The following is a 22230-nucleotide window of genomic DNA, read 5'->3' on the forward strand; positions in this document are numbered from 1 at the left end:
CTGGCTGAATTTTTGACGAGAAATGAAGATGGCCAGTGAGAGATGAATTTACTGCCGGGAGGGTGTGGGAATGGATGGAAGCGGTGGGGATGGGGCAGGATTGGGTAAATTCCATGGATTAGGTGGCTCGGTGGCCAGCCAGCAAAGCTGGTAGACTACAGACGGACATGGACTTGACATGGGTGGGGATGAAGCAGAAAATGGTGTGTGTGGAAGATGTGACACTCTGAAGTGGGTGCGTTACGTGCCTACCGATACTCGAGCACAGTAATCTGCGGGTGTTTGTTACGCGTATCTTTTTGGTCCAGTTGTATATGACGGCTGCGGCAAGGCAGCAAGATTTCTAGCCTTCGTTGGGTTCATCACATCACTGAAAAGGAGGTTGTGGAATTGATTCAGGCTCCGGTTCATGAGAAACCATAACTCACCCAGTACCATGTAAGTACTGTACCGGTACTGTACGAGTACGAGTGCTCATACACATGCAAATGGAGCCAGCCTAGGGCCCGCTCCACGGAAGACGAACAGGTGAAGAAAGAGAAAAAGCAGAGTGCAAAAAAAGGAAAATAGAGGGAAAAAAAGGAAGAAGAGATGCGCACCTGCAAGATGAGAAAAAAATGAGGGAAAGAAAAAATCCGATCCATTTGCCATACTCGTGCCCAGGTTGTGATGGGGCCTTGGCACGAATACCGGGTGGCCTAGAACGTGGGAGATCTGATCAAAGTGATGATTCAAAAGTGTCCGGACACCTTGGCATCCGGCTTTCCATCTTGGCACCAATATGTCCGGATACTTTTGAAAACGGCTAGTATCATACTTGTTGTGTGATAGTGGGTGACATTTGGATAACTCCTGGTGGTATTCAAAGTTAATAACCACGACTTACATTGCCAGTTTTCATCACGATCACGTATGATACCAGTATTCGGCTAAGAATAAATTGACTACTCGAGTAATAGAATTAATCAATGGAAACTAACACTAGAAAATAATTGTGAGGACACTGCTATACTCGTACCGTACCATAGTCTACCGTACGTGGAGCCGATCACGTTGAAACAACAGTTCAAGTTTACTCTTCCTGCCTGATGTTTTTTTTTCTTTTTTTCTCTAAATTTTAAGGAATACAATATGCAATATTTGGATCTCGTCGTATGCAAGACCACAAGATACAAGGATCGTACTAAATGCCTTGAACCAGCCTCAAGCAACTTGTATCTACTAAAGTTACAGAATTATTAGGAGTTTTATTGCTCCTAGTCCTCCCTACCTTAAGTGGCTTGGAGGATGACAGCCCGAAAGCCGGGGCCGGCCTTATCTGTGCTCTATTCGCCAATGCTTTTGGAGAAGGGCAGCCTAGATGGTGAGCTTCTCACTACTGATATTCAATACTCGTGCGAATGGTGCAAGCGATTGCGTAGCCCAGAGATGGTGTGCGGTTGTGGAGAGAATGGAAACATATAAAATTAAAATTGCATAACATGATTTAACTATTTCATAGTCAGCAATGCAATAGCTACATACCGTATTCCAATGTACTTTGTGTATTATTACCCAAACAGCTACAGAGCGCGACTGCATGATCCTATCATCATCAGATTGTAATGCACAAACCTTTCTGCGTTGAGCTGGCAGGCACCCAGTGGGTTGTGACGCCCAGTCACAAACTTGGCGCGAGTATGCCCTACCGGAACAGTATCAAGATCCAATTCGCCTTGCGGGAACGTAGCCTGTGGGCCGCCAAACGATTCCTCTATCACGAAGAAACGTTCTTTGCGAGTGAGAGGCAGGTCGCGGAGGTGCCGACTAAGAATCAGCTAGTATGGAAATCCTACCTATCACTGCTAACCTAACTGCTAAGGATGAAAATAGTGGCAGCGACTAGCAGAGTTATGATAGAGTGATGCTCGGCGGACCATGTCAAGGTTTCTACCAGTGGTGCACAGCCCATGACTTATTCGTGCCATTGCTGTGGCTGGGCGTCACAACCCCCGAATGCTCGCTTGCTCGTACAGTACTAGTACTGTACAGTAAATTGGGCACTCACTTGAGTGCCTGACAGTTCAGCGTCAGGTTCAGTTCAACATCGCTTGTGGCTTGGTGTAGGGAATTTGGTGTCTTGGCTTATGATAGAGTTTCTCTGCTGCAGTCTACAGCTGTCCGAGTATTAAAATAAAATAATCAGCATGCTCTGTTGTGCTAGCACTATTGAAATTAATTGCTGAATTTCTCATACCCATACGTGATAAGGTAGAGTGTTCCTGGTATGATGTGTGATATCTCCGAATGGTGTGTTGTGCTACAAGGTTTTCCTACGCTTAGCTACAAACTAATGTTGAGCCAGAAAGTGATGTTGAACTGAAAAAAATTTACTGGAGTGCCAGGCACTCTACCAACCTTGGCACGAGTATGATACCGTATCATACGAGATAAAAACGTCGGTCGAATGCTGGCGAGAGGGGATGGCTCACCTGAAGTGTGGAGTGTGGAATGGCAGGCTTGGGGGCAGTGGGGCTTCTTCGCCCTAAGCGTAAGTTTTGATATGATAATTCGACTTTTACCGGTATCATACTAACATAACTTGTATCATAGTTTATTGAATTATTTGATTGAAAGATTTCAAAATATCCAACTCCCACTAGTTGTTTGAGGAGCAAACGGTAGGAATATTCACTAAGAAGCAGCTTAAAAGCAAGTTGCTAAAGTTAATATGTAATCAGCAAACCAAAGTAGAGGTATTGACACCAGTCCGTGGCGCGGCTAAAAAAATAATAAATTTAATGTTTTTGAAGGAGAGGACGTTTGAGAGTTGCCTATTTTTTGCAGGCAAAGTGACTATTCCACTGCGCCATGCTATGTCATAGGGTGAGCTTGCAGGCGATAAGATTTTGCGTCATGCGGTACGGTGCTGTATCATAGATTCTCCTCGGATACCATAAGAATAATCTTACTCGAGTAACTTACCGCCACCCATCGCTAACGATACCGCTCATAACCCAATCTACCCGAGTATGGGTGCTGTGACATCGATGTGCTCTTTCAGCCTGCCCAAGGGAGGCTCCATCGAAAAGTGTGATTGACGAGCACCGGGGTTCGGTATGATCCGCCTTTCTTTTGGCGAATATGAGTGTATGTGATTGGTTGATATTGTCTTCTCCCCATCTGGGCATGTAAAAGCGATAAGCCATGTTTCTCTGCATTGGCATAAGGGAAAATCTCCCCCTCGCAGCCAACAGCTCACCCTGGAAGAAAAAAGAAAGAAAGAGAAAGAGAGGAAAACTTTTGTTGGGGCGTAAGAGTGGCAACCACCTCGAAATGCTAAACCTCCTTACTCCCGAAATTGTACTCGTACCCTCAGCTGACTCGCAAGCTTACACCTACGCAGAGCCGCTTCTCAGGCGCCAAAAATTCTCGGGGCCCCAACTTATCCTCATCTCAATCTCTTTGTTCCCATGTTTCAACGTCAACATCGCCACCTCTAAACTATTACATCTTGTTTTCATACCCTAATATTCTGCGATACTTTATCGCCTGTCCGAGTCTTCGAAGGCGCTATGCCAAAGCTTTTCCTGCCTCCCCGCAAGATAAGCGAGCCATCAAAAAACACCTCCGCCGCATCTTCTACGCCTGTCGACCCTGGCACCGGTTCCTCTCTTAACATATCATCCTCGTTGCCGCCTACTAATGTTCCTGTGGTGAATCCAAATACCCGTATACCCCCGGCTCCGCCGTCGAATACCGGCGTCGTGCCACCGACTCTGGCCCTGCCATTATCTCCATTATTTGCGGATGGGAACCCTCACGGAAAGGCTATTACCCCCCCGACTCTCGCCAGGCCTTCTCCTGGCCAAAATCGAAGGAAAGGCCCTCCTAGGATTGTGGCATGCGGTACGTATTCATTTCTTTTTTCGCTGATTCTACCCTCCCATATTTTCCCTTATCCATTAGCCGCTTCTCTTGACACTGCGAGCGCCCCCTAACTAATGAATTCATCTAGTCTCCTGTCACAGACAGAAGAAAAAGTGTGCGGGGGAACGGCCTTGTGCGCGCTGTGTGGCTCTCGGGGTAGCCTGTAAGGAACAAGAAAGGCCTGATGATGGATTTCAGTACATTCGGAAGAAGAAGAAGTTGAAAACCGCGAAAACCCTGGATCCATTACCCCAGCTTCCGCTTCACCCTCTAAACCATCCCACCCCCTTTCCGGGTAGCTTGTGGACCTCCATGGGCCAGCAGGCAAGTCATGATAGCCCGGCTTATCAGAACCAACTTCCGTCGCCTTCGCCGTCGTTGACAATGGTGGGTACACCTAGCGACTCTCTATTCGAGCGTGATCTTTCTTACCAAGGATCAGATCCCGGTGGAAATGATGAACGTCGTGACCGAAGCCCACAAGCGGCCAGTGGTGACGTGACCCAATGCGACGATGACGAATCAACTCCAACACCAACCCCAGTCTCGATTGAAGCACCCCCTTCTCCATCCCCCGAGCCAGACTCAGTCGCAAACCAGCCAACTTCACACCCCATTTCTGACTATTTTGGCACTGCTCCTGAAGCCGTCTTTGGTCCAGCTAATCTCGACCTTGGCCTTCTCGCTGACTTGGAGGCCGACCTTGAATTGGACCTTGAGTTGTTTGGGTCCCCTGAAAACGAGGGTTCTTCACTAGGTGGTTGCAACGCTGTTGGTACCCCAACTATTAGCGAGCAGACTGAGAGTACAACTCAGTTGGGCGAAGGTGGGGGGGGTGAGACTGCCGGTAGCGGTGGATTCTCTGAATTAGAGTGGGAAGCATGGAACAAGAAATATTCTTCTGCCGACGTGGCCCATTCTTCTCCGTCCTTTCTCGATCTCGGCGATGGGTTCGATTTCCTTGAGCCCCCAACTCCTAACTCACCTGCACCAATGACTCCTGCCCATCAACACACGCCGCAACCGCAACTGGAAGATACCACCGTCACAAATACTGCCCAGCAACCGACACCCGAGAAGGAGGGAGACAGACAAAGTGAGGGGGCTGCTTGATAGGGGTTTGTATTCCTGAATGTTATCCCCGTCAAAGAAGGTTAATACGTAGCCTGGTGTGGGAAGGGGTATCTATTTTTCTAGATGTTTCAGCTATGCAATTGGTATGAGGTCCGAGGGGGGAAAAATGGTATGCCAAAGGTCTGGGGGGGAGAGGGGAGACAAAATGGGTTGAATGGTTAAGCTCGTCCTTCCTTGTCGTCTTCGCCTTTCGCGGCAAACCGACACTGGGGGAGGCGTAGCGGAGGGGTGATCACCAATCAGGTACAGTAGTCATAGCCAGCGCAACAAAGTTTCCCTACCTTAAGGTTATGGGGTGAGTTAGATTGTAATCATTATGCAAGTGCCAAAACAAAAAGTTGGTTCATTCCGTGAAAATAACTTGCATTCATTTCATCGTCGCCGGTGCGTATTGAACCTCTCTTTCTCCTTCTATGCTATTAACTTTTTCCCCCTTTTTCCCCTTCTTTCCCTTTTTCCCCTCCCCCTTGCCCTCTTTTTCGCTTTCTATGCGCCTGTCGATTGATCTCGCGCTACCTTTCTTCCCCCCCCTTACGGACAGGGTTTTCGGAATGGCTCTATAGCCGATCGGTCATCGATACAATACCTTCATCTACAGGACCGTGTAAGTGCAAGGAGGCTGTGAGCGAACGAGAAAGAGTAGGCTATGGCATTAGATCCTGTATGATCACCATGCTGGCTGGGCATTGGAACCACCAAAGATGGGTTTGACTAAGGAGGATATGACAGGTATGAGATCTAAGTCGAAACGAAACGGATGAAGAGAAAAAAAAGAAAAGAAAAAAAAGATAAATCAGGGAAGAGGAGAAGAGAAAAGCAGGAGGGGGAAGAAAAAAAATAAAATAAAAAAGGTATCAAGGCTTTAATTCGTAGTTAAAATATTTAAAACTGCCGAAGTTTTATATCATACATTCAAGAATCTATCTGATCGCTACCACAGCGTTGCCCAGTAACCAGCCAACCAACCAAACAAGTGATAGCAAGCAAAGTAAGCAAGCAAGTTAGAAAAAATAGTAATACTACAAGTACTAAAGGGGGGGAGATCCCCGTGTTTCATGCAACCTCAACCGATCGATCATTCCGCTCTGGCGGCCGGAGCTTCAGGAGGAGGGGGAGGAGCAGCGGCAAACATCCGCCTCCAGATGGCCGGGGGGTCCAACGGTCTCGATCCATTGCGTATTCGCGGGTATATGTCCGAGAAGAAGTAGTAGACTGGTTCACCACCACAACAACACATATATAGTATTAGCAAAGCAAGAAAGTCAACAAAACAATCAAGCAAAAACAAATTATCCATCCATCCATCCACCCATCCCTTCAAGCCACACTCGTAGATGACGATATATATATCTGAAAGAAATGAGAAACGTACCATGTCCAACCACAATCCCCAGCAAGTCATCCTTGGGAAGGGTATTATTCAACAGCAGCGAGAAGCCCAAGAGAACCCAGGGCAGGTAAGGCGCACTGAAAATGAAAAGTCCCAAGAACGACAACCTAACCGCCGGATTCCTTCGAGCCCATATGTAGACCAACGAGAAGCTAAGCGGGGATCCAAGGAAGGGCATAGAAGCTATGGGCGACAATATCTATAACACGCATCCCCACCACCACCACACACACTCCCACATCAGCATCCTCCCTCGGCAAAAAAAAATACAATACTCACCAACAGCGAAGCAGCAGAATACACAATCAGCCAAGCGAAATCCGCCGTCCTCCCCCGGAAACTGCTCTCCTCCAGGTTGCGCGAGTAGCGGCTCATGAAGAAGATGTGGAACATGAAGTCCAGGCTCAGCGGGCCGAAGTACAGGAAGGTGGTGCCCAGACGCCAGTACTGTCGCTTCTGCCAGACGCTTGTGAAGCTGTAGAATAGTTGGAAGGGAGTGACGATCTGGCATTGCACCAGCACGCTCGTCAATACCGCTGCTGTGGTCCATACGCGCGTTACGATGGGTACGTCGTAGTACCATTGTTCCAGGGTGTTTAGTTCGGCCATTGCTTTGAATGATTGTTTGTTGTTGGGGTAGTGGTGGTGATGGGAATTGGAATGGGAGAGGGGGGGAGGGAGGTGGTTTGTGATGTGATAGATAGATAGGATGGGTTGGATATCGTTGAGCACAAAGTTTTGGGCGACGTTGCTGGTTTTTGTGGCTAGTTTTTGTGTGGCGGTGTGGCTGGTGGTGGTGGGCTTGTATGATGATAATAATAATATTATGATATATTGTTCGATTCTGTCGAACGGGAGGGGGCAGGGGGAAAAAGGTCTGCACGATCTGGTGAGTCATGCGGTCGCATACCAGTAAGAGTAACCCTTTTTCTTGACTCATTAACGGTGGGACGTGTCGTTGGGGTTCATATTGCGTGTTTCCCCACCAGCCTCTCTCCTCTCTGGTGGGTTGGAGGCCTAAGGCACACAAGTTGGTGGTGGCCTGTAGTAGGGAGTACACGGTTGGCTATAAGTACTGTACTAAGCACAATACCGTAGTCACCTTCCTCACCTTACTTTGCGGTGCGTTGTTTACTCGCTCACCCAGAAGTTGGCTATTTGGGTGTCACGATTGGAAAGGCAGTGAATGAAGACTTATTTGGAATAGAATCAGTTGTTGGTTAAAACTAGAAACATAAAACTTTCAATTGACCACTATGATAACCCCTTAGTATCCCCTCTCCACCTGCTCCGATTCCCTCCTAATAAATCTAGGCTATCACATACTATCACTCGCAACTCAACCACACTATATCAACCAACCAACATCACAATCTCGGAAACATCCCATCAGAGGAAAAAAACGGAAATTTAGAAGTTTTTTGAGCAAGAAAAAAAAAAACCAGACTAACTTGAAGAGAAACTACTGTACAACTATCACAACCAACCGAGTGACCAACCCCCGGTTCTCATGCCATCACACCGTTTTTTTTGTACCATGTCCTACCCCCCCGGACATCGCCGTCAGCCCTACCCATCTATTCATCCATCAATCAATCCATCCACAGCCGTCCACCCCTAGAGAAGCCTAACCACAGCCCAGCCACATACCCGCAACGCCTATACAACGAAAAGGCCGTAAAGGAAATTACCCATCGCAAGAGGTAGCAGACGTAAACGCGGAAAAAAAGAGAAACATAATGAAATGCAAATCCAGATCTGACAAAGATATGGTAGCGAAGCTACTTGGATAGCAAAAGAAGAAAGAAAAAGGGCTGGCAAGAAAGTGTAATAAGTAGAAGAGAAGAAAAAGAAAAGAACAGGACTATATTACTTTTCCCAATGTTTCATACTTCATATATGTACCTCCCGCTTTACCTTAACTCTCGGCCCACCAGAATCTCCCTATTGAACTGGTCAGCACCACAAGTGTAGAGAGCGTTTGTGGGCAGAACATACCTCAGCCTTCCTCTTCCCCCCAGATCCACTGTCCGGCGGGGTTGTCCCACGGCTTGAGTTCCCAGCGGCGGTATCCTTGCTAGCCTCCGCATGGCAGCTAGCATGGTAAATCCTGGCACCGACCTGCTTCGCGTCCATGAAGACAAATTCCTCGCTCTCGTCGTGCCACTCGTATTTCAGTTCCTCTTGACAGATTGGACATACAGCACGGGTCTTGGATGGGTCGGAGATGATGACGTATTGGTCTTTAGGATCGGGGTTGTTCGAGGACGAGTTTGGGTTGGAGGAGGATGATGATGAGACGCCGATGGCGTTATTGCCGCTGTTGGGGTGGCTATTTGGGTTGGGTGCTAGAGAGGAGGAGTCCTCGCCATCATCCCGCGATTTGATCCATTCCTTTATCACGAGGGTCGTATGTTAGTGAGGGGGATTCTCTAATTTGTGCTTTTGGCTTTTCACAGTTGGATCGAAAGAGCATGTATGTGTATGTGTCTTTGATATTGAAGTTTGGTATCTGAAATGGGGGTATTGTGTCGGGTTTCGGGTTCGGGGGGTCATTTACCTCTTCTCCAAGATACCAACTCCTATTCTGACCGCGCTTCACGCTCTCCGCCATCCGCTGGTGCACGCGAAAATGCCAGTCGAGATGTGAGGCCTTCTCTTTTTTCCCTGCTTCCGAATCGGCAAATCTTCGCGCACATGAACTACACTGGTTCGGGAGTGCCTCGTTGAGTAAAGGTAAGAGGTGCGGCCGTGGTCTATAATCACATTGTAACAAATAAAATTTTCACAATCAATCAGCATGCTTCTTTTCTACGAAGAAATTCTCTTTCTCTCAAAGAGTAATAATAATATATATGTGGCGACCCGCAGTCTTTAAAAAGCAGAGAGAGGGGAAGGGGGGAAAGGAGAGAGTGTATAAAAGCAATATTGGGGGGACTACATTTTAAGGGACATAGTATTCATTTCTACGTCTATTGAACGCCAATCAAGTTTACCTTGCCGGATTGGGATCTGCGGGGGGATTGGAGGTGGTGTGAAATTACTTCCCGGAATTGGGAATAGGAATGGAGGCAACCCAGTAGGGGGTGGCGGGGGCGGTGGTGGAATGTTAGCAGGCGGTCGTGGTAGCAAACCTGCTTTTCGTAATGAAGCAAATAGAGAAGCTGCATCGCCAGAGGGTGCAAATAAGTTAGGTAGAGCTGAGGGTAACAGCGGCGTTGGAGCCGGAGGTGGTGGCGGAGGTGGTGGAGGAACAACCAAAGGCTGGTTTTGAGTAGCAGTCGCCAACAACGCCGCTAGGTCCTGCTTCGAGAATGGCAGTTGTATAGTCGGTGGAGGAGGAGGAGGAGGAGGAGGAGGAGGAGCTATGGCCACAGCGGGGGGAGGTGTTGGGTTAGCTAGTCTCGTCACCTGTTCTCTGACCAGCGCAAGTTGAGCTGGGGGAAGCTGTTGCGTCTGTAAAATAGCCTTCAAGTCAAGCAAAGCCTTTAACCTCTTCTGTATCTCTTGATTAAGTGGATCCTCTGCAAACCTCTTCTGCGAAACCTCAATAAGACCAGATATATCGCCGAGAAGAGTATCAACACTTGAATGCCCGGTCGAATGAGCAGAGGGTTGCTGTGGAAACGGTGCCGAAATCCCCGCAGGGTTTGCCGGGGCAGATTGGCTCAGCACGGCCTGCAGTATATGAGCATATGGGTGAACCATGGTGGGATATTCTCTCCTGTAACCAACCGTATTTCTGCCATAGACACCTTGGCCATTGTTCCCGTAGTCATAGCTTTGCCCGTTCATGTATTGCGAAGGGCCATTGGCTACAGGCGGTGGTGTATTTTTGTATTGTGGGAGCAGCTGTGGTGGCGGTGGTGTAGCGATAGATCTATTGTAAGCTTTTGGATCCTGACTCTGTTGTTTCATCTGCTTCTGTTGATGTTGGAGAGCAGCAGTTCTGGCTTTAATAAGAGCATTGTCTATTTTGCGTGTTACCTCTGAAGAAAAGACTGGATTGCTTGATGAAGAATTGGGGACCGGTTGTTTCCATGTGTGAAGCATCTCCTCCAACTTCCGTCGTACAGAAGGCTCAACCTTTGAGTAGGCATTCATAAACGTCGAGTAGAGATCTCGTTGGAAGAAGAGTGTGTAAGGTGTTCCAACATTTTTAGCAACTGAGTCCAGCAAATACAGGGCAGGGAGTTTCCTGTTAGGCGAAGTCTATAAGGATCAGCAACTGTTCGAGTGGTCATGATACAATCATGCGCCTGCGAACTTCTCACAGCTAAGGTTTTCTCTCTCTCTCTCTCTCTAATGGATTTCAAAAGATACATGTGATTACCAACCAAAAGCCGGAGAATCCGATGCGTAAACGTAAGGATGAAGGTGATTATACAGGGTATATATATAGATATACCGGAAACGAAAAGGAATCGGGGGCGCTTACTTTGGTGATATGTTCTTCGATAGTTCTAGCTATTGCCTGTGCAGCGTGTATGTTTTCTTTCGCGATAACCGTCAAATTGCTGATCTCATATCTTGAGTTGAAGGCTAGATCTTCCAAAGAGGATCTATAATCCTCGGCTATCTCCTCTGAAGAAAGTTGTGTTGAAGACATGATGGCGATGAAAGGAGAAGGCGGGGAGGCTGTAAAAACGAGATGTATGGTGAAGGAAAGAGGGTGGATGGGAAGGGAGAGAATAGAGGGTGTGCGCAGGCGGAAGAATGTGGGTGAGTAAAATGTAAGCACGATAACAAATTTTTTTTTTTTTTTTTTCGCTCTTGTCTTCTCTGCGAACTCCTCTTCTAGGCTTCAGGGCAAATTTTTGTGCGTGTGTGCGTGTGCAAATCTCTCTAGCTATTTCTCACGACAAGAAAAGAAAAAGGAAAAAAAAAGTAGAGACGACGATGAGAAGGCTCTCGCGAATCACTAAAGAAAAGGAAAGGAAAAAAAGGCCCTCCTTGTCCTATTTTCTTTTTTTTTTTTCCCTTCCACCTCTTTCCGCAGTGTTAGGAGGAGACGCCCCGTCAATACGATCAGGTTCCGCTCCCTTTTGTATACTTTTTTTTTGCTCCCCTTTCTCTTCCCCTGACTACCTTTCCCTTCCTTTCTGGTGGTCTCCCTGATGCCCTGTGTCTTTAGTTTCCAAACGGATGAGTGCCGGAGGTGATGATGGCGGCTTCGGTGAGTGTTGTGAGGAGGGTTTGAGGGGAAGTGAAGCGCTGTTGTTGAAGGGAGGCAAGGTGGTTGATAGATGAGTCGAGAGAGGAGGTTGGACGGAGGTGTGTCAGGAGCGTTGGCGTAAATCGGTTGATATACTGCCGTGTGATTGGACCGGGGCGCGACAAACGCATGCGGTAGGTAGTCGGTGGAGGAGAGATCAGATAAGATAGAGATTCTTGACACAGCCTCGCATCATAACTTGACTTGTTATTTGCGGAATCCTTAACAGTTTGAAAATTCGCTTGGGCTCAGATGCGGTCAGGGAAACTCCCGTTTGTCGACTCGAAAGGTGGGAACTTGGAGCCTGGGTGATACTGTGAAGCGAAACGGACAAGGCCTTGATCTAACTTATACTCGAGTATATCATACAAGGATCCAGCTTAGCATTTGCATTTCAGGCCAAATAAGTTAAACCCAATGCTGGCGTCGGCAACAGTACAGTATATCGCCATAACATATCAAGGTTATTGGCCGGGTACCGGTAATACCGTATCTGCCAGTACTATTACCGGTACCAATACTACGGTATCCCGTCATCATAGTCACGTATGGGTTATCCATGGGCTGTGCAAACATTTCGCAATTAAGTGCAAAATACAAGTACCGGTATACCATACCGTAGAGAGCTCGATTTAAGCTCATTCTACACTGTAAGTTACTGCACAAGTGCCGTATCATACTGCGCGAGGGGGTGAGGACAAAAATTTCCCTATCGAAAGCTTGACCTTTCTACCAAACGTGAACTTCCTAAGGTGATTTCGCAAACATGCAGGTCACCCTGTCGTATTATCAAGTTAGTCAGACACACAAGGTAGAAATCTACGAGCATATCACGTCATTTTCCACAAAGCGCAGTTATTCCGCAGTCTTTCCTCCAGATATGATTTCGAGTTTCCATTGTATCGGTTCCAAACACCACCGCACTCCACAAACTTATGTTACAACCTTATCCCCGGCAACTTTTTGTTTGTCTTCGGAACCCATAGGAATAGCTGAACTTAGACTTTTTGAGAGGAAAAAAAGGGGAAGGGGGGGAAAAAGATCCCCCCCCACTGTTACAACCTATTCATCACAAACCCATCGTTCCTAGACAGCCGTTCGAAAGGCGGCAGCGTCTGGAAACTTTTCAGATGCTTTTTGATTGTAATCTTTATTCTCTACTTTCAAATCCGCAAGGAGAGCTTGGCCTTCTACTGCTTCTTTGAGGGTCAGATTTTCGAGGGAAAGTGTATTTGCCAGCTCGTCAGCGATGCTGGCGTCCTCTGGGCTAAGCAAGTGACGGGCTCGGAGAGCTGGGTATTGATTAAGGTTAGTATAAGAGGTACCTCATGAGTAGGAGTAATATGATGCCAACCTCCGTGTACGTGTTTAGGACTGTCTCTGTGCGAATTCAGAAACTCCTCGTTATAGGACTTCAAATCGGTTTCCTTTGGGAGTATGCTCTCCAGTTCCGCCGTCAGAACCTCCCTCGAGGGTTCCTTGATGTCTTCGTCGACAAGAGAATCCACTGAAGTATCTCTATTAGCAAGATCACCCCGATGATTTACGGTAGAAACACACCAGCTCGTCGAAATCTAATAGACTGTTCATGAACGACAGGGTTTTCCTCCTCCGTCTTGCGGGCGGCGATTAAGCACTTAAGGGCAAGCAGCCACTTCTTCCTTCTAAAGTAGACTTCGAATCCAGCACATTGGACCTCAGTCTTCTTAGGGCTCAGTTCCAAAAGGGGTATCAGAAATTTCATCGCAACTTCCAGTGGCTCCTTCGTTTGTGCCAGAGCATTCCCAAGAGGATCAGTATCTTCCTTTTTCATTTCACCATCAGCATTGGAAATCTGAGAATTCTTGGCCTTGTCTTCTTTGGCTTTGGCAGCTAACTCTGCAGCCTTCTCCTGCGCTTTCTGCTGCTCTCTTTTGGCCTTCTTGAGGGCCTTCTTTCGGTCCGTGGGCGACATTCCTTCAAAATTAGTACCTTCTCTACTTCCATTTGAAAGCGAGCCGTGAGCAAGATGCGGTCTGTCGTGAAGCATGATGTACACCCTGATAGCTCCCAAAGCAGCTCTCACGAAAAATGGATGTGAACGGAGAGTGTCCTCCCATCGTAGCATCGTGACGTAAGAGCGAATCTGACCCTTCCGAAGAGAGAAAGAGTGGAAGTCGAATTGGTCTTCGGTCCAGTCATCGAAGATTTTCAAAATAGCATGAAACCTCTTGAGTGCAAGTCCAAGATTTCCCTGGCGAAGATAGGATTCACCATCCTCGGTGATGAACCAAACGCATTGCATCTCTAACAGGTCACCCAGCGGACCACCATGTGCGTCATTCTTCATCCCCATTTCACTCTGTTAGAGACTAGATCACCAGGCACTGCTAAGAAACGAGGATGATGAAAGGAATGACCTACTCGAGTGAAGAGACTCATGGTCTTCAAAGCGTCCTCATTGCGATCGTTTCGGAGCTGATACTTGGCGCACTTGGTGTTAATATATCTGTCTTTGGTATCCAATTTCCTCGCCCGGTCCATCTTCTCCATAGCCTTTTGAAAATCCCCGGAGTGTTTGTGTATCCGAGCTTGGGTCATGTGCAGTTCCAGTGTACCAGATGAAAGCTCTAACGCCTGGTTAAGGTATTCTGAGGCCTTAGTGGTATCCCTGGTTCGGTGGTGGTCATAATGCTGGGTGAGGAAGTAGAGTGTCCACAGCTTAAACTCTGACGGCTTCAATTTATCGCCATTGGTTTCACCATTTGTTGATGTTTCCTCTTCAGTTCCCATAGACGCTAAATAGCCCTTTACAAGCTCCAAAATCACTTCCCGCTTGGCGGTATCCGCATAGAGAGCCTTTATGTTCGCAAAAGTTGATGGAACCCCCTTCTTCAGCAACTTCTGAAGGTATACATCTGCTGCCTGTTTGAAATCCCCCCCTAATCTAATGGTCAGTGTATCGATAGGTTCAGCTTTAGCAGTGTGACCTACCCTCCAGGAAATCTAGCGGTATTCTTCGCGGGGCATCGCTCCTGGGATTCTTTTCAGTAAACTCATCGTAGATCGCCCTCATTGCCTTTCGGTCTTCGGGATCAATTCCCATCGACTGCTCTAGACCTTTATAGTATTCTCGCTTTTCCGAGTTGCGGTTTAGCAAAGCCCGGTACGCCTTTTCTGCCTCCTCTCTCCGGTCCAATCGAAGAAGGTAATCCGCCCGGTATTCCATCACAGAGATCTTGTCCAAAGAAACTTTCGCTATCGATTCCAAGTGCTCCAAGGCTCGTGCGATATCGCCTGATTCGGCGATCACTACATTCCTATACAAGCACGCCTCGGAGTGCTCGATGTCTCCTCTGCTTGGGGGGTTCTTTAAAGTCTCTTCGTACTTTTTCAGCACATTCTCAGCCTCGGCGTAACTTCCGGCAAGATGATATGCAACCGCCAATCCCGTCCAGTTCTGTCGGAGCTGTGGGCGCCCCTGAAGGATTTTACCCCGAGATTCAATGTAGCCGGGATAATCTCTCATCTGAACCTGCAACAGTGCTAGATCCCTTAATATTTGTTGGGATTCCGGTTCGAACCGAAGAGCCATTTTGTATGCCTTAATAGATTCCTCAAAGTTCTTCTCAGACCGGTAGAGCAATCCATAGACATGCCAGCAGACGTGGGACTTCATGTCCTGCCGCAGAGCCTCCTTAGCTATTGCGAATGCTTCCTCAGTCCGTCCAAGTGAGTTTGTAATGAGGCCTTTCATCGCGAGAGTTTCTCCATGTTTAGGGTTCTTACGGAGGATTTGCTAATTGCGCAAAGAAAACGTTAATAACTGGCGTTAAACATAATATTTCCCATGATAGAAAACCCCTTTTTTGTACCGACCTCAGCAGCCTTTAAGCCTTTTTTGTATTGCTTTGTTTCGTAACACTTTAGGACCTGTCGAAACAGTGACCCGTCTTTTGACGCTAATGGTGCTTGTGGCATTTCGGGGTATTGATAGAGTGTTCAGAGCTTCGAAGCCGGGCGGTACAAACGGTCAAGACAGGACCTGCAGCAGTTTGGGACGTCAAAAACGTAGTCTTCCGTAAGTGACCGTAGCCTTGTCAAGAGAACGCGAGCCAAATCGATGGAATTGAGCCGATGAGAACTTCAAGTAGGCTAAAACGACTTCGAAGGGGGCTGACTGAGAATTTCGCTCGGGGAATGGCAGTCCTGGATTGATAGAGGAGGATAATTCGGAGGAGGGGGTCGTTGAAATTGAGCGAACAGCGTTTGACAAATGCTGGTGTGGGGTCAGAAATCTTTGCCAAGACTCGTCTGCGTATCCACAAGCTATCACTCGGACAACGTCTCTCTGTACGATATATCGTACCCCAGGGAAAGCAGGGCCATCTCCAAATGTGTGATATCAAGCCAAAAGAATTTCTACACTTATAACCACAGTTAATTACCTCATTACAACCCAGAGGCTTAGGCATCATATGATAAATTATAAGGGCCATCACAGCACCTTTCGCTTTCGACACCTCCTATGTATATACAGGGCAAAACTCGGGGCTTTCAGATCCATCAGAGAGAAAGAAAAAAATAAAAATAATAATAATCAACGGGAACAAAAGGACGCGTAGGCAAAAATTCCAAAAATTTGGTTATTCGGACTCTCGATAGTACTCCGTTCTCTCTTTCCGCTATCGTAGCTCGCAAGCGTCTATTCTTAGCCGCGCCAGCTGCTCTCCAGAACCTCATTGACGATTTTCTCTACCTCCTACCAATAATCAATCAGTATTGTAAATCTAGTTCCAGAAATCTAGAAGGAACATACATCTGTATCCCTATTTAGTCGCACCAGCTGTCTTGCTCTTCAGAACCTCATTGACAATTTTCTCAACCTCCTACAAATATCAATCAGTATTGTGAATCTAGTTCCAGGAATCTAGAAGGAACATACGTCTATGTCGTTGGTTGGAACCCTTGTCATAGAAACACCAAAGTAATTTGATATCTCATTCATCTCAGACCAGCTCTGCTTGTCATGAACAAAGCTGATTGACACACCCACGCGCCCGAATCTTCCAGTCCGTCCAATACGGTGAAGATAGGTCTGAGGGTCCGGCCGGCGGTTCTGATCAAGAGGGATGTCGTAATTGACCACCATCGAGACAGTTGCTACATCGATACCGCGAGCCAAAACATTGGTAGTAATAAGGACTTTGGCCCTCCCCGAACGGAAGTCATCGATAACCCTATCTCTGTCTACGCCTTCCTGTGCACCGTGGAGAGCAGCAACTTTGTGCCCATCCGCTTCCATTCGCCTCTGAATCTCAGATGCCGTTTCGCGTTTCTGGGCCGACGGATCAGTTTTCACACCTACCAAATCTAACTATCACTGGGTCCATTACCTTGACGAATATGATTGAAGACCCGATTGTCAAAATATGATAGAGCTCAACCAATATCCGATATTTGTCCTCTTCACTGTCACAGTCCATATAGAGTTGCTTGATCCCGTCCACGGTAAGTTCTTCGTGTTTCAGGGTGATCTGATTCGCATCTGGGGCAAATAGGTTCGCGTATTGAACAACCTGGTCAGGAAAGGTTGCTGAGAATAGGACAATCTGGGCAGTCGCGGGTATATTCCTAGACGAAAAAAATATTAGGCCTTCATGAGCAGGTAGTGGTCATAATCCATAAAAGGTGGGATCTAACTGCTTCACGCGGAGACATTGATCGCCAAGTCCTTGTTGATCAAGCATATTATCAGCCTCATCGAGCACAAAAACTTTAAGATGTTGTACAGGTAATTGTTTCCGCCGAATCAAGTCAAGAACCGTGCCAGGTGTCCCAACGACAATATGTGCATCAATCTTCTGACCACGTTGAACCATATTCGGGATAGCAAACTGAGTTCTGATGTCGGTAAATTGACCCATGGTTTGAACAACACTCATAATCTGTCTAGCCAGCTCTCGAGACGGAGCCAAACAGAGAGCTTGGACATTGCTGACGGACATGTCAACACGAGTCAACATTGTCAAAACGAAGGCCGCTGTTTTCCCAGTCCCAGATTGTGATTGGCCAATCATATTTGTGGGGGGGTCTGATAAGAGGAGGGGGAGTGCTCGTTCTTGGATCTTTGACGGCTTCTTAAAGTTCATGAAATAAACACCCTCTAGAAGCTCCTTGGAGCTGTAATAGATAAAATAATACAAGTGTCAGCTCCGCGAGAGATTGGAAAATAGGGCCAGTACCCCGAGGCAAACAAGTATGAAAGCGCAAACACCCCGCCAGCTGATTGGAGGATGAACCAAGTTTACACTTACAGTCCGAGATCTTCAAATTTTTTGACGGAATAGAGGGGACTATTAGGATCCCCCTGTAGGTCGGCAAGCTTTACAGCAACTTCATATTGGGGCTCATCGAGACCTGAGCCTCCCGCCGCAGGAGGTGGTATGGAGGTAGATGCTTTATCGGTGGTAACAGCAGCACCAACCGGGACTTCAGGTACCTTCCCGATTCGAGACTCGAGAGAAGCTGGCTGCTCGGCCATTGTCGATGACGAGGTCAAAAAACAAAACCAGCGGCCCAGTGCAGGATAGGGGGAAGACTCAAGAAGTCAAGTCAGCAGTGATGGAGGAGATGAAGTGCTGAGATGAGAAAAGGTATCGGGATATTGAATTAATCTGATGGACTGTGGGGTTGGTGAAGGCTGAAGCAAACTTCGTGGAGTGGTTCAAGAAGATTGTTGTGGTGTGCCCAGACGAGGGGAGTCATTAAGATTGTGGGGTAGCGAATCCATGATTGGTCCAAATCTCCTTGCGCTATCCTCAATTGACTATTGCCCTAGCCGGATGGGAGAACTCGTATGATAATGGTTCATAAAGATGACTAAGCCTCCAAGGGCAAAGAATGGGATGTGGCCTTTGCCAAGGGCCGGACCGCATGATACGATACCTGGTACGGTATTCTTCGACCGGGTTAGGGTTCGAAAAGGCTAAAAACATTTCACAGCTTCTCTTCCCCATCCTAGACCTATCGTCGCCCCTCATCCCATTGCCGTACTCTACCCCAATCTCTTTCCCACACACCCTCCCCCCCACTACGGTACCCTCTCATTTCAACATTCCTTATCCGTATTACAACTTTCCTTTCTCCCCTCCCACAACCTTCATTGTTTATTATTAGTTACTCTTTACCTCCCCTGTCTCTGGTTCCGGGAACTGTTTGTGCATACCGCTGGTTCGTAAATAATGGATGGCCAGACCCTAGCGGTTAACTTTGGGGAAGAGCTGAAGGTGCGATTTTCCCTTCTGTACCCTGTGCCCTTCTCGGGCTCTATGTGGCTAATTTCCCTCAGGATGCATTTAAACCTATCAGCGCTTGGGTAATCCATCCACACCCTGTCGATTTGCACAGGAACGAGGCTGACTTACGCAATCTTTAATAGGTCGCCGGTGGGATCGCGTGGCTTGATGATATACAGTCATTTTATCGCGAGAGAGCAGTGATAGAGAAGGAGTACGCTGCAAAGCTCAACGCTCTAGCAAAAAAATATTTTGAGAAGAAGGCCAAAAAAAGCTCGAGCCTCAGTGTTGGAGATACACCGTTTATGACTCCGGGCAGCCTAGAAAGGTATCCTAGTTCACCGGTTACGGACATTGGCCCTCTACTCGTAATTGAACGATGTTCGAGAACACGATCACTTTTGCATGACACCAAGGTCCAAGCAACAAACTGAATTTTGGCGGTATGCAGCAGCAGTTGTGTTCACAAACATCATTCAATTACGAGCATACCCCTTCGTGGTCACACCTCTAACCGCTCTCGTGTGATTCTAGTGCCTCGTTGACTACATGGACCACTATTCTTTCCGCAACGGAATATGTTTCGAAAGAACACGACAATTTCGCCGCGTGCCTCTCGAATAAAGTATGCGATTCTCTAAAGTCAATTGCAACCCGATACGAAGATTATCGGAAACGCCATGAGTCCCTTGCCGCAAAACTATTAGCGGAAAGAGATTCAGTCTACTCCGATTTGAAGAAGAGCAAGGATTCATATGATGCGACATGTAGAGTTGTTGAGGAGAAGAGAGCCAAGGTTGATAAGAGTTATGACACAGCAAAGCCCAAAGCTGAAAAGTCCTACCAAACGCAACTGGCCGAAATGAACAATGTAAAGGTAAGTCCAGCTTGCATTCATTGTCTGGGCTTAATGGCTGCCCTCGGTCCATTCTATCGAACTATGTTAGAATTAATTTTTATGTTGCTCTACCAGAATACCTACCTCCTACAGATCGCTGTTACAAATAGGCAAAAGCAAAAATACTTTTATGAAGATCTCCCAGAACTAATCAACGTACTACATCCTTCCCTATCATCAAAAGTGGCTGATATCTGAGTCCCACTAGTCCCTACAAGACCTAAACGAGACCCGTGTCGCCAAGTTAAATTCGCTTTGGACTTTGAGCAATGAACTTGACTCAACCTGCCGTAAAAACACTATATCCCATCTTTCAGGAGTTATAGCAGAGATCGCCTGCAACATCCCCACTTACGACTCTGCGATGTTCGCTAAACACAATATGGCAGGTTGGGTTGAGCCATCCAACTTCGTGTTTGAACCAAGTCCGATATGGCATGACACCGACGAAATAGTCGTTGATGAGAACGCCAAAGTTTTCTTGAGAAATCTACTAGGAAAGAGTCGGCGAGGCCTCGGAGATGCAAAAACACAGGTCGAGTCTAGGCGGAAGGAAATCAATGGATTAAAGGAGTTGATCGATACTGTCAAGCTTGATGAAAGCAAGATGCAGAAAGAAATTGACGCGACTAGAGTGAGACCTCTTTTATTAAATTTTGCTTATGTAATTTCAGTGAAGTAGCTAATGCATCCCAGGGCATATTCTACAACTTTGAGGAATTGGCCCCTCATTCAACAAAACTAACAACGCTCCAAGTCGAAATTGAAACCATCTTGGGGGCAGTGGGTGAAATTGAACGTGGAACGCAAACCCATAAATTTAAGCCCACAACCTTCAAAATCCCGACAAATTGCGATTTCTGCAACGAAACTCTATGGGGCCTGAAAAGTAAAGGGTTTACTTGCCAGGACTGTGGCTACTCATGCCACAAACACTGCGAGATGAAGATTCCGGCAGCTTGCCCGGGAGTGCTAGACAAGGCTGCAAAAAAGGCCCTGAAGGAGGAAAAACGGATGAGCATGGCTATCGGTGGACCAAACGGGAACGATACAGAACTAAGCCGTAGTAACACCATGAATTCGCTATCCTCCAGTTACTCAGGGGGGAGATTACGCACCAAACCTTCAGGCAGCAAGTTACCAACTAGCGTGAGTCCTAGTGCAGCTAGTGCTGAATTGGAAGCCACCCCTGATATTGCCCCCCCGAGGAGGAACAGAGTCATAGCTCCGCCACCAGAGCGATACGTCTCACCCCCTTCCGAACCCATAGCGGAGCTCCCAGAGCATGGGAAACAAAAGATTGGACGGATGATATATACATATTCAGGTACAGGCGAGGGTGAAATAAGTATCGAGGCAGGGGCAGAAGTAGTCGTCGTTGAGCCGGATGATGGATCAGGATGGGTCATGGTTCGCTCAGGGAATGCTGAAGGCCTTGTTCCTGCCACATACATTGACGTTGATCCATCGCCTGCGGCGCGCCCAAGTAGCGTACACTCTTCCTCCAATGCATCTATTGCAAATTCAACATTCAGTACAGGGAAAAAGAAAGGTCCTGCTGTGAAGCCAAAGAGGGGTGCCAAAAGAGTAAAGCATGTTGAAGCCCTATACGACTATGAGGCAAGGAGCGGTGCGGAACACAGCATGATTGAAGGCGACAGGTTTGTACTGGTCAAGGAAGACGATGGAAGTGGATGGGCAGAGGTCGAGAAAGGTGGCGTTGTGAAGAGTGTGCCAGCGGCATATGTTCAAGTCGTCGAAGGATGAAGCTAGTTTTCACGGGAGTGGATACTTCAAGCGCCGATATAGTAGCGGAAGGCGAATTTGGTCGAGACGGACTACTTCATGTTTTGCCGCTTTGTTTTTTTTCCTTCTCAAGGAGTCGGGGGCGTTAGACAGGTCTTTTTTCGCAATGGCTTCCCTACATTACAATTGGAGCTCTTGTCTTTCAGGCTAGTAGATACAGAGTGCAAGTTTGTTTTTGTCTAATATAATCTAAAATCGTTCTCCGTAGTAGTCTATTGCTCGAACAGATTGTCGATAGAAAAGTCAGAAAAGTCGCGTCCTGTAAAACAACGATCTTGCTCGGAAAATAGGTGGCTTAACGAGATGTCGGGAAAAATACAAAATACAGTTACACGCACGCTACATAAGATTCTTCATACTTTTGCCGTACGTAAAAGCTCAATAATGGCGATTGGCGGAGCATCACAAGCCACGATACAACACCGGCATTCCTGACGCCATCCTGATCATATATCATCACTCGTTTAAGCATCTACCCAGTCTTAATCATCAGTCATGCAACCTCCAGGGCGGAACACAACTCCACCGACACACAGAAGAGGTTCGAACAGCACTATCGCCCCTCACGCTGCTTAGATTCTAGAGGTTGGTAACCGAATGG

General features: G+C 47.3%; 6 protein-coding genes; 2 read left to right on the top strand and 4 right to left on the bottom strand.

The window, feature by feature from the left end:
• The first annotated feature begins 3454 nt into the window (after window positions 1-3454).
• On the top strand, window positions 3455-5330 carry GSTUM_00006134001 (uncharacterized protein). XM_002838269.2 has 3 exons: window positions 3455-3888; window positions 3998-4296; window positions 4352-5330. Exons 1-3 carry the CDS (start codon window positions 3555-3557, stop codon window positions 4409-4411), a joined length of 693 nt encoding a protein of 230 aa, XP_002838315.1. The 5' UTR covers window positions 3455-3554; the 3' UTR covers window positions 4412-5330.
• A 563-nt stretch (window positions 5331-5893) lies between these two features.
• GSTUM_00006136001 (uncharacterized protein) lies at window positions 5894-7140 on the bottom strand. XM_002838270.2 has 3 exons: window positions 6713-7140; window positions 6416-6632; window positions 5894-6255 (listed from the first exon to the last, which is right to left on the bottom strand). Exons 1-3 carry the CDS (start codon window positions 7040-7042, stop codon window positions 6119-6121), a joined length of 684 nt encoding a protein of 227 aa, XP_002838316.1. The 5' UTR covers window positions 7043-7140; the 3' UTR covers window positions 5894-6118.
• A 719-nt stretch (window positions 7141-7859) lies between these two features.
• GSTUM_00006137001 (uncharacterized protein) lies at window positions 7860-11042 on the bottom strand (the record flags this gene model as incomplete). XM_002838271.2 has 7 exons in its annotated part: window positions 7860-8377; window positions 8432-8827; window positions 8994-9189; window positions 9375-9739; window positions 9809-10051; window positions 10139-10645; window positions 10872-11042. 7 exons carry the CDS (start codon window positions 11040-11042, stop codon window positions 8327-8329), a joined length of 1929 nt encoding a protein of 642 aa, XP_002838317.1. The 3' UTR covers window positions 7860-8326.
• Window positions 11043-12516: 1474 nt separating this feature from the next.
• On the bottom strand, window positions 12517-15792 carry GSTUM_00006138001 (uncharacterized protein). XM_002838272.2 has 6 exons: window positions 15507-15792; window positions 14622-15426; window positions 14052-14569; window positions 13209-13971; window positions 13003-13155; window positions 12517-12940 (listed from the first exon to the last, which is right to left on the bottom strand). Exons 1-6 carry the CDS (start codon window positions 15606-15608, stop codon window positions 12735-12737), a joined length of 2547 nt encoding a protein of 848 aa, XP_002838318.1. The 5' UTR covers window positions 15609-15792; the 3' UTR covers window positions 12517-12734.
• Window positions 15793-16071: 279 nt separating this feature from the next.
• Window positions 16072-18341, bottom strand: GSTUM_00006139001 (uncharacterized protein). XM_002838273.2 has 6 exons: window positions 17945-18341; window positions 17331-17810; window positions 17024-17261; window positions 16573-16965; window positions 16447-16516; window positions 16072-16389 (listed from the first exon to the last, which is right to left on the bottom strand). Exons 1-5 carry the CDS (start codon window positions 18169-18171, stop codon window positions 16457-16459), a joined length of 1398 nt encoding a protein of 465 aa, XP_002838319.1. The 5' UTR covers window positions 18172-18341; the 3' UTR covers window positions 16072-16389; window positions 16447-16456.
• A 530-nt stretch (window positions 18342-18871) lies between these two features.
• GSTUM_00006140001 (uncharacterized protein) lies at window positions 18872-21590 on the top strand (the record flags this gene model as incomplete). The annotated part of the gene is made up of 6 exons (XM_002838274.1): window positions 18872-18916; window positions 19069-19253; window positions 19460-19802; window positions 19899-19979; window positions 20032-20457; window positions 20520-21590. The coding sequence occupies 6 exons, from the start codon at window positions 18872-18874 to the stop codon at window positions 21588-21590; spliced, it is 2151 nt and encodes a 716-aa protein (XP_002838320.1).
• Between the last annotated feature and the right edge of the window lie 640 nt (window positions 21591-22230).

The sequence above is a fragment of the Tuber melanosporum genome (assembly GCF_000151645.1).
Source record: "Tuber melanosporum whole genome shotgun sequence assembly, scaffold_24, strain Mel28".
Lineage (NCBI taxonomy): Eukaryota > Fungi > Ascomycota > Pezizomycetes > Pezizales > Tuberaceae > Tuber > Tuber melanosporum.

Bases quoted from the DNA above. Each gene is read 5' to 3' on its own strand.
- GSTUM_00006134001 (XM_002838269.2), top strand. From the start codon at position 3,555: ATGCCAAAGCTTTTCCTGCCTCCCCGCAAGATAAGCGAGCCATCAAAA. The intron at 3,889-3,997 runs GTACGTATTCAT...GAATTCATCTAG, and splicing joins TCCTAGGATTGTGGCATGCG to TCTCCTGTCACAGACAGAAG. The intron at 4,297-4,351 runs GTGGGTACACCT...ACCAAGGATCAG, and splicing joins CTTCGCCGTCGTTGACAATG to ATCCCGGTGGAAATGATGAA.
- GSTUM_00006136001 (XM_002838270.2), bottom strand. From the start codon at position 7,042: ATGGCCGAACTAAACACCCTGGAACAATGGTACTACGACGTACCCATC. The intron at 6,633-6,712 runs GTGAGTATTGTA...TGCGTGTTATAG, and splicing joins ATTCTGCTGCTTCGCTGTTG to ATATTGTCGCCCATAGCTTC. The intron at 6,256-6,415 runs GTACGTTTCTCA...GTGGTGAACCAG, and splicing joins GGGGATTGTGGTTGGACATG to TCTACTACTTCTTCTCGGAC.
- GSTUM_00006138001 (XM_002838272.2), bottom strand. From the start codon at position 15,608: ATGCCACAAGCACCATTAGCGTCAAAAGACGGGTCACTGTTTCGACAG. The intron at 15,427-15,506 runs GTCGGTACAAAA...TTGCGCAATTAG, and splicing joins AAGGCTTAAAGGCTGCTGAG to CAAATCCTCCGTAAGAACCC. The intron at 13,972-14,051 runs GTAGGTCATTCC...ATGGGGATGAAG, and splicing joins CCATGAGTCTCTTCACTCGA to AATGACGCACATGGTGGTCC.
- GSTUM_00006139001 (XM_002838273.2), bottom strand. From the start codon at position 18,171: ATGGCCGAGCAGCCAGCTTCTCTCGAGTCTCGAATCGGGAAGGTACCT. The intron at 17,262-17,330 runs GTTAGATCCCAC...TTTTTCGTCTAG, and splicing joins CAATGTCTCCGCGTGAAGCA to GAATATACCCGCGACTGCCC. The intron at 16,517-16,572 runs GTATGTTCCTTC...TGATATTTGTAG, and splicing joins TTCCAACCAACGACATAGAC to GAGGTTGAGAAAATTGTCAA.